The sequence below is a fragment of the Drosophila obscura genome, unplaced genomic scaffold, assembly GCF_018151105.1.
Source record: "Drosophila obscura isolate BZ-5 IFL unplaced genomic scaffold, ASM1815110v1 contig_58, whole genome shotgun sequence".
NCBI classification, from domain to species: domain Eukaryota; kingdom Metazoa; phylum Arthropoda; class Insecta; order Diptera; family Drosophilidae; genus Drosophila; species Drosophila obscura.
Genome location: NW_024542848.1, coordinates 806916 through 823613, shown reverse-complemented (window position 1 = coordinate 823613; position 16698 = coordinate 806916). Strand labels below are relative to the sequence as shown.

Below are 16698 nucleotides of genomic sequence, written 5' to 3'. Positions count from 1 at the left end.
AAGTACGAATTGTCGATTTAACTCTACGCTATTGAAAAATCTCAATAGCTCAACATTTTGGTGACCCCGACGTGATCTAATCGATATATATTTATATATATATGCCTCGCAAATAACACTTGTCGGTCTTTTAATTCGTCGTTTGTGCACAAGCAACATAAACGGTTCTCGCGTCATCTGCTTTGCGGTTTGTCTTGCGGTTGTTTCGTTTCGGTTTTCGGTGCTCTAAGTGTACATGCCATTGTTGTTGTTAGCTGCACCTACTCAGTTCCTTTAAAACTGTGAACTTTCGCTGCTGGCCTGTAGAACTGTGAGCCCGTGTGTTTGAGCGCTGCGATCGAGTGTACAGTTCCTAAAAAACTGTTTGAGGTTATTCACCGGTTATTACCCTCTCCGTGCTTCAGAAACTTTAACCCAGTGCTTCGTAAACATACCCAATGGCTTCTAATAGCACCCCCTCACTCTTGCCCCCCTCACCATTGTTCGTCGATTCGGAAGCTGCATTCTACAAGCGCAAGGTGCAATCCATGGTAGGGGCAGCACGGAGAATCGAAACGGCCGTCGGCAAGGAGAGAATTGGCGAGCTCAGTGAGGAGGAGCTGAACGTGAGGCTGAAGTTGCTAGCGGAGCTTGTAGCTTCATTCAACGAGCACCATAATGCCCTGGAGAGGATTGATCTCGATGCGATCGGCAGTCCCTTGAGGGATGAGTTTGACGAGTGCGTGGTCATGCTGGAGATTCGCATGAAACGGGAGTTAAACAAGCGGCAGCCCACAATGCTACCATGCTCAACAATGCGGACGGACCATGCAGGAGAGGCCCCAACTACGGTCGCCCACGCCTGCCGGAGTTGAAGCTTCCTGAGTTCAGTGGGGGCTACGCTCAGTATTCCTCGTTTTGGAGCATGTTTTCCTCCATAATAGACAAGGATACCGATTTGTCAAATGTGGAGAAGCTGCAGCACCTGCGTTCCTGCCTGAAAGGACCAGCACTAGACACTATTTCGTCTCTAGAGTTCACGTACGCCAGCTATCCCATTGCGCTAGGCCTCCTTGATAAGCGTTTTAATAACAAACGTTTAATTTTTCAGGCGCATATCACGGACATTCTGGGTGTGCCGCGCATAGAGGCTTTGTCTGTGTCGCAACTTCGGTCCTTGTCGGACACTGTGAATGCTAATCTTCGGGCCTTGCAGAGTATGGGTACAACGGAGCAGATTGCAGGCTGTATTTTGATACACAGCCTGCTGCAGAAGGTGGACAGCGCTACGCAAGCGAAGTGGGAGGAAACGTCATCGCTGGACATGCTGTCCCACAAGCCACCGCATTTCTGGAGCAAAGATGTCAGAAGTTGGAGAATCGGGAGCACGCTATGGCAATGTATACGCCTGGCATTCCGGTGGGAAAGATTAAAAAAGTACAGAGCAACACTAGAAGTTCATTTGTAGCCACTGAGTCTGTTTCTCTTGAGTATCTATTTTGCAATACTGCTGGCCATAGTATATATACATGCGCGCTGTTTGGGAATCTTTCGCCGTCCCTTCGCCTAATTGAGGTGAAAAAGCTTGGTTTTGCCTGAATTGCCTGAAGGCTGGCCATCAATTGCGCACTTGCAGGTCATCAACTTGTCGTCACTGTGGTAGCAAACATCACACTTTATTGCATTTAAACGCCAGACCCTCGCCCACGGAACCCGTTGTCTCTTCATTCCCGCACCCTGAAGCGCAGCCACAGTCCTCAGCTGCCTCTCTGGTTGCACAGAACTCCTGCACGGATGTGGTGCTCTTAGCCACTGCAGTTGTTCTGCTGAGGGAGCGTGCTGGATCGCTCGTACCATGTCGGGCACTCTTGGACTCCGGATCACAAATGCACCTTATAACCTCCAGCCTCGCCCAACAACTTAGACTGAAAAGGACCATGTCGTCGGCCGCAGTATCGGGTCTTGGGGATTCCAGTTTTGTATCGGAGGGCTATACTGTGGGACTCAACTTGCAGTCCCAAGCCTCTGACTACAGTACCAGTTTCGTCGCGTTGGTAGCTCCCACAATCACCGAGCAGCAGCCCAGCTTTTCAGTTGACGTTTCTGGTTGGAAAATTCCGCCGAATTTACCATTGGCAGATCCGCAGTTCTTCAGGCCACAGCGTATTGACCTGCTCATTGGGGCTAGCCTATTCTTCGAGCTGCTGTGCATTGGCCAAATCAAATTGGATGTTGGCTTGCCATCGCTTCAGAAGACTCGCCTTGGATGGGTGGTTTCAGGAGGTGGTCAGCAAACGCGTAGGACAGCTTTACTTGGGGCTCAGGCCTCATCTGACGCCAGGCAGGAGTCTCTTGATCAAGTGGAACTGTTACTGAGGCGTTTCTGGGAGTTAGAAAGTTCCACTGAAGATTCGGTGATGGTCAAGCAGGAGGATGTCGATTGTGAAGATCACTTCAAAGCAAATTTCTCGAGCCTGTCATCTGGAGAGTTTGCCGTGAAGCTGCCCATCAAGAAAAGTTTGGAGATCTTGGGCGACTCATACACGCAAGCATATCGGCGGTTCCTCAACTTGGAGCGGAAACTTGAGCGTCGTCCGCAGCTGAAGGCTCAGTACGCATCTTTCATTAGGGAGTACCAAGAGCTTAATCATATGTCGTTGGTGGAATCAGAACTGCTCAGTCGTTGTCGCCATTTTCTACCGCATCATTGCGTGTTTAAGGAGGACAGCACGACCACCAAATTGCGGGTCGTGTTCGATGGATCTGCCACAACATCAACAGGTTTTTCGTTAAACGAGGTCCTAATGGCGGGGCCTACTATCCAGCCAAAGCTGCTACATACGCTGCTTCGTTTTCGTACGTTCCTCATTGCGCTGACTGGTGACATTTGCAAGATGTACAGGTGTGTCCGAGTATCTGAGCCGGACAATTACCTGCAGTGCATCTTATGGAGAAATTCCCCTCACGAGGATGTTAAGGCGTTCAAGCTCGACATGGTAACATATGGAACCAAACCGGCTTCCTATCTTGCAATTCGTTCCATGCTCCAATTGGCAGAAGAAGAGAAGACTGCATTTCCCTTTGGTTCGGAAGTGTTTCTATATCGACGATTTGATGACTGGAGGAGTATCTGTAGAGGAAGTGCGCGAAAAGATGAGGCAGACATCCCAGTTATTGGCTCGGGGATGGTTCCCAATTCGGAAATGGTGCTCCAACGTCCCTGACGTACTTGAAGGGATTCCTGACAAGGATAAGGAAACGCTGCTAAGGTTCGACGATGGCACCGACTTCACAAAGACTCTTGGATTGGTTTGGGAGCCTTCATCTGATAATTTTCTCTTTTCGGTAGTACCCACGCAGCTGCCATCAAAGCCGACGAAACGTTCAATGTTGTCAACGATTGCTCGTTTTTATGATCCTTTAGGACTGATTGGGCCTGTCATCGCAAAGGCAAAGATTTTCCTTCAGTTAGTATGGAAGGAACAGCTGTCCACCCCTCAGCTGTTTAGATTTCCTCGTCTGGCAGTTCTCCCCAATTCAACAGTGGAAGTTCACGGGTTTTGTGACGCCAGCCTAGACGCCTATGGCGCATGTATTTACGTTGTGTCAAGGACAAATAATCGCGCGCACGTGCAACTTCTGTGTGCGAAGTCTCGTGTCGCCCCTGTTAAGGTATTGACGGTGCCCAAGTTGGAGTTATGTGGAGCTGACTTGCTTTCTCAATTGATCAGTGAGATACAGAAACTTAAATTGTTCACTGGAAGCTTCTATTGCTGGTCCGACTGCCTTGTCTTGGGTGCGCCATGACTCATCAAGTTTTAACGTATTCGTTGCAAATCGGGTCTCAGCCATTCAGGAGCGGACTGCTCAGATGGAGTGGCGTTACGTGCCCAGAGCTTCTGGAATCGCATCTTTGGGCCCACGGGCCACCCTTTCTTCAAGATGAGCAACCTCTGTGGCCAGCAGCGTCTGTTCAATCCGCGCCAACACTGGAGTTGCGCAAGAGAGTCCTGATTGCAGTTTGTCCATTCGTAGACTTATCTGACGGTCGAAAGTTCTCCAATTCCTTCGGAAAGATCCAGCGCACATTTGGATACGTCTTCAAGTTTCTGCAGCGCATAAGGTCGTCCGGATTAAGAGAAGCTGACATCGTTGGTGGTACGCGGATACTTCTTCGTTCGATTCAGCGAGTGCATTTGTGGCCTGACTACAAGACTCTGCGTGACGAACAGCAGGTGCAGTCGTCTAGCTCTATCTCGTCACTCGCACCATTCCTGGATGGCCATGGCTTGTTACGCGTCGGTGGGCGGTTGGAAAATCCATCACTTGATTTCAACGCACGGCACCCAGTCATTCTTCCAAGGCGTCATCCCGTCACATCTGCTGTAATTGTACATGTCCATGAGTAGAATCTGCACGCTGGGCCTCGATCATTGCTCGCACTTATTCGGCATGAGTATTGGCCGATTGGAGGGCGCAAGACAGTGGCCAGCGTCGTAAATCGCTGCACGAGATGTTTTAAGGCCAAGCCGCTCCTGCTTCAGCATATTATGGCCGACTTGCCGAAGGATCGTGTGAATGCGTCGTACGTTTTTGCAGTCACCGGTGTGGATTTTTGTGGTCCGTTCTTTTATAAGAGTGAGGTGCGGACCAGACCACCCATCAAATGCTACGTATGCCTCTTCATATGCCTTGCCACCAAGGCCGTTCACTTGGAGCTTGTGCAGGATCTATCGACGCCAGCGTTCATAAGCGCTCTAAAGCGATTCATTTTAACTCGCGGTCGGCCCAGGGAAATTTGGTCCGATAACGCAACCAACTTTGTGGGAGCAAAGAACGAGTTGGCAGAGTTGAAGAAGCTGTTCCTGGCAGAAAGGCATATGAAGGAAGTTCAGGAGTTTTGCGTTGCGGATCATATCGACTGGCGGTTTATTCCCCCTCGCTCTCCCCACTTTGGCGGACTCTGGGAGGCTGCGGTTAAAACAGCCAAACATCATTTCTACCGTTCCGCTTCCAGGTGCTTGCTGTGCTTTGATGACCTGAGAACGCCTGTGTGCCATATCGCTGCCATAATAAATTCAAGGCCATTGCTTCCCATTTCAGAGCATCCCGACGACTTAGACGTGCTAACACCTGCGCATTTCGTAGGTACTGCTCCAATCCGTACCTTCGCAGAACCAGATGTGACCGGACTCAATTTCAGCATCGATATCAATCGTGGCAGATGGTCGTAGTGTTCTACTTCGCTCCTCCAACAAAGTTTTATTTTCGACGCTTAATTGAATATACTTGTGTTTTATTAGTGTACCCTGTGTTGTAAACTGACCGTGCAATCTGTCCACTACCTGTGCTCGTTTAGTTAGCGTATTTTTATTTCATATTTAAAGTCAATCGCTCTTTTTCTTTTGTTCCGTGCATCCGTATTCACAGCTTTGTTGTTGTTGACGTTTGCTCGATGCACTCTCTCTGAGCCGCTCTTTACTCCGTTCTATCTCCGTTCTTACCGTTTCTTCATACATTCTTGCACTGACGCTCTCTGTTCGTCGCCTCTCCGTGCCTGCCTAAAGCTCTGTGTTTATCTCGTCTCTCTGTGTTTATCTCGTTTCTCTGTGCTTAAGCTTTGATTGCTAACTCCGCTTCTAGCGGCCACCCTAGAACGCTTGCGGTTGTTTTTGCGATCTTTGTTTTTGTTTGTGCGTTTATCTGAGTGTTCAAGCGTGTTAGACAGCTTTACCTTAAACACCTTTTTCTTTTCTTTCGGTCAACACTCTTATAATGAGTACCTGCTTTACCAAAAAGTGCCCCTCGCTAGCCGTAAAGCAAATTTTCACCTACTGCTGGCTGTGTGACAACATGGCTCATACGGTATGCGCTGACCTCGGCCAAATTAGTGGACGCGTGGTCGATTTAATTACGTCTCGCTGTGGCCTCAACTGGACTTGCTGGGACTGCAGGCAGATTGAAAGCGACATGTGAGTTTTCATGAGACAAACTCATAATGAATTCGCGGCTGTCAACTCTGGAGTCTCATTTCAAAAATCTTAAAATTTGGACTGAGTCGACTAAGAGAAAGAAAGGTAACAACAGTCTGCCCAATGGTAATAATGGTGTTTTCCTGCAGTTCCTGGATCTCCTCCACCTCCAATTCGTTCTCCGTCTTTAATTGACTTTGGTGCTGTCGAACTTGGATGTAATGGGGCACCGACTGTGGCTTCCGCTTCCGCCTCCTCAACAGCCGCCTCTTCAGTTTTTGTGTCTGACTGCGATGTCAGGCGGGAAGATAATGATGACCCTGGCGCTGGAGCTTCGGTGCCTTCACTTGAACCCGCTGACGCTGCCGTCAGCATGGATGTGGAGGCTCCATCTGCCTCGGCATCCATCGCCAACCCAGAATATGGCCCATCATCTGCCGATTCTGCCCTTCGGGTTGAATCTGGTCCGCCGGTTCTACACAATAGTTCTGCCATCCCTCCTTCTATCCTAACTGCTGTCGCCCCACTAAAATCTATTTTCGTTTCTCGACTGATGGCATCGGCTACGGATGTCCTGGTCAGGGACTTTATCTTTTCTAAGCTTGAAATTGATGATTGTTCAGGTCTTGTTGTCACTAAATTTGACTTTAAAGTTAAACGCAACATATCTTCCTTCATAATACTCGTTCCTGACAAACATGTCAGTAGTGTGCTCGACCCCTCTTTCTGGCCTGAACATACTATCTGTCATGTGTTTACCATCTCCGACTGCTTTAACTTCTGTCCGTCCAACTCCATCTCCGGCAACTTTACCCCCAGCCTCAAAAAACTAATTTCGCCTCTTTCCCTTAAGATAACCTATCAGAATGCGCGTGGCTTGGGCAGTAAGCTTAACAAGCTATATACTGACAGTGCATCTTTCGAGACTGATGTAATCGCTTTTTCCGAAACCTGGCTCAACTCCTCTATTTATGACTCTGCGATTCTCATTGACACCATCTCGTGGTGGCGGTGTCCTGATTGCTGTTCGTTCGGACATAGCTTCCCAAATGTTTCACGTCGAAGGGCATAATAACATTGAAATTATTGTTGTTAAGCTTTGCTGGCCCTCTTCTAATTTCTTTATATCCTGCTCTTACATTCCGCCGTCCTCCGAATTCTCCAATTATATGCTTACGTCCCAACTTAATGACTCTGATCGTCTTATAGTCCTTGGAGACTTTAGCCTACCTAAGATCTCATGGTCTCCTTCTGTGGACTCTAAGCTGATGTTCCCATCTATTCAGCATGATTTTGTTAATTCATTGTCGGATACACCGTTTGGTAAGGTCAATGCTATATCCAATAACTTGGGTAGGCTTCTTGATCTCGTGTGTTCTTCCGACGTAACGAATACCATGGTCTGCAGAGGGTCTCCTCTATCTTTCCCAGAATACCCACACTTGAAATTTCCGTGCAGTTGCCCTCCTCTGATCCCATCGAATCTCCCGTTAAGCCACCGTCTATTTTTTGCTTCAGGAAAGCAGATTTTACGTGCCTGATGTAGTGAACAGTTTTGCAGGGATGTAGAATGTAAAATGTAGTTATGAATTTACATAGGAATGTTGGGAGTTGTGGGAAATGTCGTTAAGAGTAGAGCTTGCAAGTTACGCAAAGCAACGTAAGACTAGAAGAGAAAGAGGAATGTCAAAAAAAAATTTACGTCTCTCTCTCTCCCGCTCTGATATCGCTGCAGAAGGCTGACCCTCATTCTTTTCTGTTCAAACCACTCAAAGGTGCAAACGTACAATCGTGCAGCCTCCAGGAATTGTTTCCGCAACGTTTTGTTCAAACAACGTATAATCCGAATAATTTCGAACCATCAGTGGTCATTTTCTCGATTAAACGGCAAAAGAACCCAAGTGAATTAAATTAAAATCAGTGCCCATACATATTTTGATGGTGAGTGTCCCTTTTGTGCAAAAACTAGGCAGCTTAAACCCATGTGCAAATTTTCCTAACATAGGCAATCGCTTTCTCGAGGTTGTATTAGGCCCAGAGAAAAGCGAACCATAATCTCCGACGCGAGTGTCTCCGATCTTGGCGTGCAAAGGAATAGCAGAGAGGAAACAAATACGCCGGCAAAACGACAGGTCAATAAACCGAGGCGACAGCGGCCAAACATATTTTCGTAGCATTGGCAATAACGCTGGGCAACAGGTCTCACTCCGAGCTTTCCTGCACCAAGCCAAAGATCGAGGCAACCATACTACTGGAAGGCCGGAGGATTTGCAAAACCATACTAACAGCCGGCAGAGGGTGCGGCAGAAGTCTAAGGCGAAAACGGCGAGGTCTCCAATATCCACAGAAGTTGAAAGAGCCCCACCTACGCGATTGGAATATTGGGCAAACTTAGAGAGTTCTGTAGTTTTCGTAGATGAGAAAAAAAAGGGTATTCCAAAGTCGGTTGGACAAGGGCAGCAGATTTAGTTGACTTTTGTTTTCTCTTTTGGTTTGTCTGTTTAAACAGACCGAATTAACGTAATGTAAAAACATAAAAACAGAAGGAAGCGAGAGAAGAAAAAAAAAATGAAATGGAAAAGGTTTCAAACGCGCAAGTTGGTTAAACATTTCTGAAATTGATTGGTGCCTCATATAAATAACCCATATTTTTTGAATTAGTGCAAAAACGGAAGAAATACCAAACCTGCTCCTCGCAACGACGAAGGTCTTCGGCGGACATGAACTGGGAGTTAATAATATGCAATTCAGCATTGAATGTAAGTTACATATGCCCTATATTTACCTTGTTTATTTATATGTAGTGCCACCAAAAGATTAGAAAGAAAAGTAAAGCGTGAAAAAGAGAAAAGAAACTAAAACATGAAAGACATCGAGATTAAGCATATTCTATCATAATGCTTATCAGTCATGCGACTATCATTTAAGCAATTCCCTTTCTCTTCGCATATTCGGCGCGAGACCAATTAGTTAGTACATACCTACATACATATATGCGCAAGAGCTAAGAAATTCGTTTTGTTTTGCTTTTTGCTCTTCTATCAGTAACTGTAATGTAGTTTACAATGTCGTGCATATAAATAGCACTTAGTATTAACGTTCAATGGAAAAGCTTGGAAATAATTATGTTGAAGTAAATAACAATTAAGAATGGAGTGAAACGTGTGATCGGTTTTCCTAGATGGGTATAAGAGGGTAATTAAAGTGTTGTAACCGCTTTGGGATCTTTCTATAATCGTTGCCAGCGGAAGATCATAGGTAGGGTGGGTATAGAGGCAAGAGCGTTACCATAACACCTAGGTAATTGCAAGCGGTATGGTCCGAGTCACTGTGTAATTCTTTCTTCGCCACTTTTATTTATTGTCGTGCTGCTTGTAAAGTCCGATGGGCTTTACGGGACTCTTGATAATATGTTGTGTAGGTGTGTTGAGTGGAGGTGTCAAGAACCCCCCCAGGCTGATACGCTAGCTGATGCCAGAGAGTCCCCCCCGACCACTCCACCCAGCAATCAAGCCACCTACATTCGCTCCGCTGATCGGGTGCAACTCCGTTTTGTCAATTGTGTAGCCAAGTCACCAGGTATCCGGGGATAAACAAACCGCGTTGTGTCGAGTCAGAGGGACCCTTTTACATGAGAAGTGCAATTGGGGGTGATCTTTTTTGAGAAAGGAAGATCACGCGAACCAGCAATACATTTGCCTAAGGTCTCTACGGAGGGACATAGAATTCCAATCGTTCTGTATCAGGCAAACGAGAGTCTGGTCATAACACTGAATTGATTGATTCTCAGATTGAGTGGTAATTTCTCGAAAACTTTCATGAAATTGAGCCGGCTACAAATGCATTTTATTGTTCCTTGTTTAATGTCTTTAATACCTATGTACCTTTAATTTCACCTTCGCGTCATGTTAGTGGCCCTATTTGGTTCACCCCGCGTTTGATAAACCTTCGGAATATTAAATCTCGCTTTTATAAAAGGTTCAAAAGAACTGGTTCGCAATCTGACTTCTCTAAGTACTCAATCGCTAAGAGTAAATTTCTTTTATTTAATAAAACATGTTATAATGACTACCTGTCCAAATGTAGACTTAGCTTTAAGCGTGATCCCAAGCAATTTTTTAGGTTTGTCAACTCGAAACGTAACTCTTCCCAATTTCCGTCATCTTTTTCTTTTAACGGCAGCCAGGCTGATAATGATTGTGATGTTGCTAATCTTTTTGCTTCATTTTTTCAACTCTGCTACTCAGCTCCCTCTTATAACCATCCCTCTATTCTGGCTTCTTCTGACATACTTCGTCCCAATCAATCTTATCCTTTCCACATGAATAGTTCTAACTGTATCTATCCCCCCTTCATCGACTATAATGACCTCTTAATTAATTTAAAGTCATGTAAATTTTCTTTTTCTACCGATATGGCCCCGATATGGTTCCTAGTGCTGTCCTTAAACTTTGTGCAGATTCTCTCTGCGTGCCCCTCCTTAAACTGTTTAACCTATCTCTCGAGCTCGGCGATTTTTCCACTGTCTGGAAAGAGTCATATATTATTCCCATTCATAAAAAGGGCTCTAAATCGGATGTTTCAAATTACCGTGGGATCTCCAATTTATCCGCCATTCCCAAACTCTTCGAAAAAATAATTACTTCCCAGCTTCAACACTTTTGTTGTTCATTATTCTCTGAATCGCAGCATGGATTTGTAAAACGTCGGTCTATTTCATCTAACCTCCTGGAATTCTCCACTTTCGTGCATGAGGGTTTCGCTAAGCAGTCGCAAACTGACGTAGTCTATACTGACTTTAGTAAAGCCTTTGATTCAGTGAATCATAATCTGCTTATTCATAAATTATCTCTCCTAGGGTTTCTGCCTAAACTTCTTTTCTGATTTAATGCATACCTTTGTAATCGATCTCAGCGTGTCTGTTTCAATAACTCTCTTTCTAAGCCTCTCTCTGTATCGTCGGGGGTTCCTCAAGGTAGCCATCTTGGCCCTCTGTTGTTTAATTTATTCATCAATGATCTTCCCCAAGTCTTAACTCATTCCCGAGTACTTATGTTTGCGGACGATGTGAAGTTATGTTTCTCCTATAGCGACCCCATGTCCCCGTTATGTCTCCAATCTGATCTTGACGCCCTCAAAAACTGATGCTTAATAAACATGCTTACATGCTTCCCCTTAACATTTCCAAATGTTACGTCATGACATTCCATCGCAGCAAGCCTTACCTCTTTGACTATAATATCCATAGCTGTTCTTTAAACCGCCTTTACAAAATTACTGACTTTGGAATAATCTTTGTACCTAACCTGTGTTATAACTCACACATAACCGCTATTTCGAATAAAGCCAGAGGCGTCCTGGGCTTTATCAAAAGATGGTCTAAGGAGTTCACCGACTCCTATACCACTAAACTTTTATATGTATCCCTTGTCCGACCTATCCTTGAATACGGTTCCTGCGTTTGGTCTCCGCATTATTAAAAATATAAGGATATGATTGAGTCTGTTCAAAAACAGTTTATCCTTTTTGCACTTCGTGGCCTTAATTGGGACCCCTCTAGACATCTTCCTTCTTATGAGAGTAGGATCCGGCTCCTCGATATCCGCTCTCTTGAAAGCCGTAGGATTTGCCATGGAGTGCTTTTTCTTCACAAACTTCTTGCTGGTGAGGTTGATTCCAGTGCCCTCAGTAGCCTTATTAGCATTTCTGTCCCTTCCCGCCCGACTAGGCATTACTTTCCGCTTCATCTTCAAGTCTGTCTTTCTAATTACTCTGACCATGAATCTTTCCGTAGCCTTTGCCGTAACTATAATACTTTCTTCCATCTGTTTTCCTTCGACACTAGTTCTATTAAGGTAAAATCGTTGTTAACAAATAGCTTAAATTAATTAACTTAATAGGCAATAGGTTATTTCCTGACCACAACTTGCTGTGAGCCGGACCATAGCGGCTATTTTGCCAAAAAATTAGTCCTATTGGGTCAGGATAATATCCATAGTCTGATAATCCAGGTTCTTGTCCTAATCATATTATGTTATAATTTTGTTAGTTTAACTGCTCATAGTTGAACCTTATGAAATAAATACAAATACAATCGTCTTGATCGCTGGCAGCAGGTCAACTTCCTGCAGCAGACTTTCTGGTCCCGCTGGCGAGAGGAGTAACTCACGCTTCTGCAGGAGAGGGCAAAATGGAGGACTGAGCAGCCTAACCTCAGCGTCGGCGACGTGGTCCTCGTAAAGAACGAGAACTTGCCTCCCCTTAAGTGGCCGCTGGGAAGGGTGACGAAACTGATCGCCGGCAGAGATGGCGTTTCCAGCGTAGCTGAGCTCAAAACGGCTATTGGGAGCACACGAGGGCTATCGCAAAGCTGTGTATACTGCCAAAGAGGGATGTCGAAGACCCGTGCTCTTCAACGGGGGGAGAATGTTCGGCTAAGCGCCGGCCCATGGCAGCGCAAAGAGAGCAGAGCTAAGCTCTTATGCACAACATTGCCTACCTGACTCTGCGCTCTTGAGTCATTTGCCCCTTCCCGAAAATCGTCAGCCGACGAAGGCTGTGAGGGAGGCTCGTCTGCGCAACAGAGACACTTCGAAATCTAGCCTCATCAAAAACACAACGTATCGTCGGTTGGCACAGTGACCTGCTATATCGTTACTACTTTTTATACAAAAACCCATTTTTTTTCTCGCTTCAACACGGTCCACCACGGGTCCGCCTGTTGCTAACTCTTGCCCATACTATTCCCAGTCGCCTTGCATGGCAAATAAAGAAAACTAACATAATCAAACAAACTGTGTTGTGAATTAATCAAAGTACAAATTGTCGATTTAACTCTACGCTATTGAAAAATCTCAATAGCTCAACAGCCTGCTCAGCAGTTTTGGTAGCTGACCGATCTGCGTTCAAGTCGTAGATCGATGCTGTGCAAAAGGACTGCGTAACATAAACATAAGTTGTTTATGTCACTGCTCATATGTATGCGCTTATATATGTATTTATATATATAACAGAGTGTTACATATGTACATGCATGGGTTCACTACAATGTACAATCTACATATTAGATGTATAATATACATTGTAGATGTAGATAGCAGATGTAGCAAACAAATGTAATATGTACAATTTTTTTTTATACCCGTACTCAAAAAAGAGTTTAGGGGTATATTAGATTTGTGGTAAAAGTGGATGTGTGTAACGCAGAGAAGGAAACGTTTCCGACCCCATAAAGTATATATATTCTTGATCAGCATCAATAGCCGAGTCGATATAGCCATGTCTGTCTGTCCGTCCGTCTTGTTGAGCGCCTGGATCTCAGAGACTATAAGAGTTAGGGCAACCAAATTTGGTTGCCGGACTCATGTGACATCGCACTGCTACAAGTGTATTTCAAAATTTCGCCCCGCCCCCTTCCGCCCACACAAAGAACGAAAATCTTTGGCAGGCACATTTTAAAAGATACGATAAAACTAAAAAGCAGTATCGTAGATAATGACCATATCTACCTGTTTGCCGAATCTGAATCAGATCAGATCATAATTATAGCCAGAAGGAAGAAATTGATTTTTAGTTGTTTTCCCGCCCTTCCTGTGTAGCATATTGGATCTATCTCGAGGACCCTTTTTCCCAAAAGGCAAAAGGCCCGTCCGGGCACGTGCTTGTTCCGGCTTCCGTCTCATCGGCAAGAAATGGGGGGGTTATCCCTAAAAATCGGACGGGACACGGCTCTACTCCAACAATATTCACACCGATACAGTCACTCTATTAAAAAATTCACGTGCAAGAGATATATTGGGTACAAACACAATGACGAGCCAATCTACACCCAACCACACACACGGATGCATACACACGTACAGACTCGGGTCACGATGTCGTTTTGACCCCGTATGCCCACCCTACCATGATCACCACTCCCGTCTCGTTAGGTGATCCCTTACGGAAAGCCTTCACAGCCTCCTAAACACTCCCATTACTACCTTCATCCCCCCGGCATGGTCCCCGCATAATAAGACACTAGAAATTCATAATTTTACAAACGACAAACAAATAACTTTAATGTCGATTTCTTAGGGCTAAGCATTTTTACTTATACTACAAACAAGGCAACCAAACGCTTTGGATGCGCTGGTAATTAAATTCTATTTAATTCCCCTCCCCGCAAGCAAAACGAAAATATAAAACGTTATTGGAAATTTCGACGCATGTTCGTCGCTGACCGGCACCACTGTGCAAGCATAAGGTTCGTAATTCCCGAGAGAGACAGAAGGCCGCTCTCGATCTGTTCGGTCTTATACTGTATAAGAGAATGTTCTTCTTCTGTGTTCTTCCTCTACGTAGTACCCTGCAAGGTCATTGGGGTAAGGGTATGCTTATGGGACCTGGCTTGGGCAATAATAATTTAACATTTAATTTTTGCACTCACCCATTCCAATACTTCGATGAAAGCGCTTTCCTCGGGTATTGCTGGTTCGCTGAAATTGAGAATAGAAGAAAAAAAATCGAACAAAGCCAAACCCAGCCTAAACTTGGCATACCTTGGTCTCCCCCATTAGCCACCGTACCTCGCAATGCCCTAAAGAGATATGGGTCTGGACACCGGCTCGTTCCTTGCTTCGCTTCTCCGTTTTATGCGTGCATCTGCGTATTCGCGCGGGCAAGTTTTTTTTTCTAGGCGTCTATTCCCGCTCTCCCGTTGATCCCGCTACTTTGGTGGAAACCTACGTCAGCGCTCTCGCGGCCGTTGCACTCTGCGCGCAGTTACTCCTCTCCCATTCTCCCTACTCTACCCTTGTATGTGGCTACTTATGCACTACGAATATACATAGGTACAAGAAAAAAAAATTTTCCAAAAAAAAAAAATATTTAACTACTTATAAATATGAAAAGATATATAGGTTAATACTTAAATACTACAAAAATTGAGGTCTTTATCTATATGTTTGAGTAATTATGGCTTTAGGTGTGCCCCCTCCCCATAGAGCCTGGGCCCTTCTCGCTTCCACGGCGTCTTCCGCTCCACCTCCGTCTTGGCCTGATGATGGACAGAATAACGCCAACGACTATGCGTAGGAAAGGTACCGCCGATAAAAGGAATGATGCAGCCGCAGCCTCTGGTCGGTCTGACGGCGACTTGTCTCGTCCGTTTTGCGCTGGCGGCCTCGGCACCTGTATGAGTATATACATACATACATATACCTATAGGCCCATACGCACATACACCGCCTGCTTGGCAGCCCTTTACTCACCCCTGTGCACAACGTTAATCAGCGGATGATCGGGAACTGGCCCTTTTCGGCCTATAACTGTGGTCCTCGAGGTCTGGCACAAACACACGGTTTTTTTTTTCCTTTTTTTCTACCGCGATATTAATATATATATGTATAGGTATGACTTATGCACTTCCCGACTTGGTAAAATTCTGCGTCTAGCTCCATGCGTTGGTAAAACTCGACAGACCGAGCAACTCTCGACCAACGTCAAGAAACCCACGATTCCCAATCCGAAACCGAAGTGCCTTTCGCCTTACTGTTTCGTTGGTGGCCACACTCCCGCCTGATGCTCTTGAGCCAAAAATGTTCTCTTTCACCCCCAACCTGAGATACATTTAGATACAGTTACTGTAGCCTGCTTTCGGGTGAAATATAACTAATCTTCGACGCTACAAGCCACTTCAAATCCCCCCTACCAAAATCGCACTTTGAGGCCAACAGCACAAAAGGGTGATTCCAGCTTGGAGCGATCAACTGCTATCCTTGGAGCCTACTGTTTGATGTCTTTTGCATGAAAATTCCCGATCAAACGTCCCTGCAAGTCTTCTAACTCGTAGTAGGCTTGACCCAATCTTCGACTTACACGAGACTTCACAAAAGTTTGAGCCAACTTAGCATTAAACCCTTTCACGAAATTGCTTTGTTGAAAATTGCGCCGATATACTTCCTGTCCAACAGTGAAGGAATCTGCTAATCTCTACTTAGCAGATTGTACGTCCTTTCATTCCGCTCGTGCTGAGCCCTCATCGCATCTTTTGCCGTGCTACGCATCAGGTCGAACGAGTCGTCCCGAGAAAACTGCACCCAGCGATCCTCTAACAACTCCAGCTGCCGTAACAGCTGATATGTGGTACCATTCGTAACCATCTGTTGTCCAAACGCAAGCTGATACGGACTCGCTTTTACGGCACTGTGCACCGCCGATCTTAAAGCACAAGCTATACTGCTCAGCTGCTCATCCCAGTTAGCTTGATCAGTATTTATATAGGCTTTGATAGCTGCTAGAATTGATCGGTTCACTCGCTCGGACGCGTTTGCTTGCGGTGCATAAACTGCTGTGTAAGCGTGCTGTATGCCATATTTCTGCAGTAAAGCGTTAAAAGCATGGGATTTAAACTGGACGCCGTTGTCCGAGACTAGCTTTTCAGGCACTCCAAAACAGTGAAACAATTGTTCCTCAAGAAATGGTATAATGGCATCCGCGGTAAACTTTTTAACTGGTTTAATAAAGGGAAATTTGGAAAAGCGATCCAACACCAAAAATATCCCTATATTCCCACTGCGGCTTCTAGGATAAGGTCCTAGGAAGTCTACGTAAAGCTTCTGAAAGAGACGCTCGGTTTCTCCTGTTTTCGCCAGAGGTGGTCTTAATGGTCTATTTGGGTACTTAGTGCACTTACAGATTTCACACCCGTTAATGAAATCCTTAACATCCTTTAGGAACGTCGGCCAATAATAGTGGCGCCGAAATT

General features: G+C 45.5%; 1 protein-coding gene across 5 annotated transcripts in view; it reads left to right on the top strand.

Moving 5' to 3' along the window:
- LOC111080946 (gamma-aminobutyric acid receptor subunit beta-like) overlaps positions 1-16698 on the top strand; it is a 243795-nt gene that overhangs the window by 17950 nt on the left and 209147 nt on the right. For 4 of the 5 annotated variants that reach the window (XM_041595391.1, XM_041595390.1, XM_041595395.1 and 1 more), the window contains exon 2: positions 8613-8710. In XM_041595391.1, coding sequence (XP_041451325.1) covers positions 8613-8710 — 98 coding nt within the window. Of the gene's footprint in view, positions 1-8612; positions 8711-16698 lie in introns of those variants that run through there. The other variant, XM_041595394.1, reaches the window with a different exon arrangement.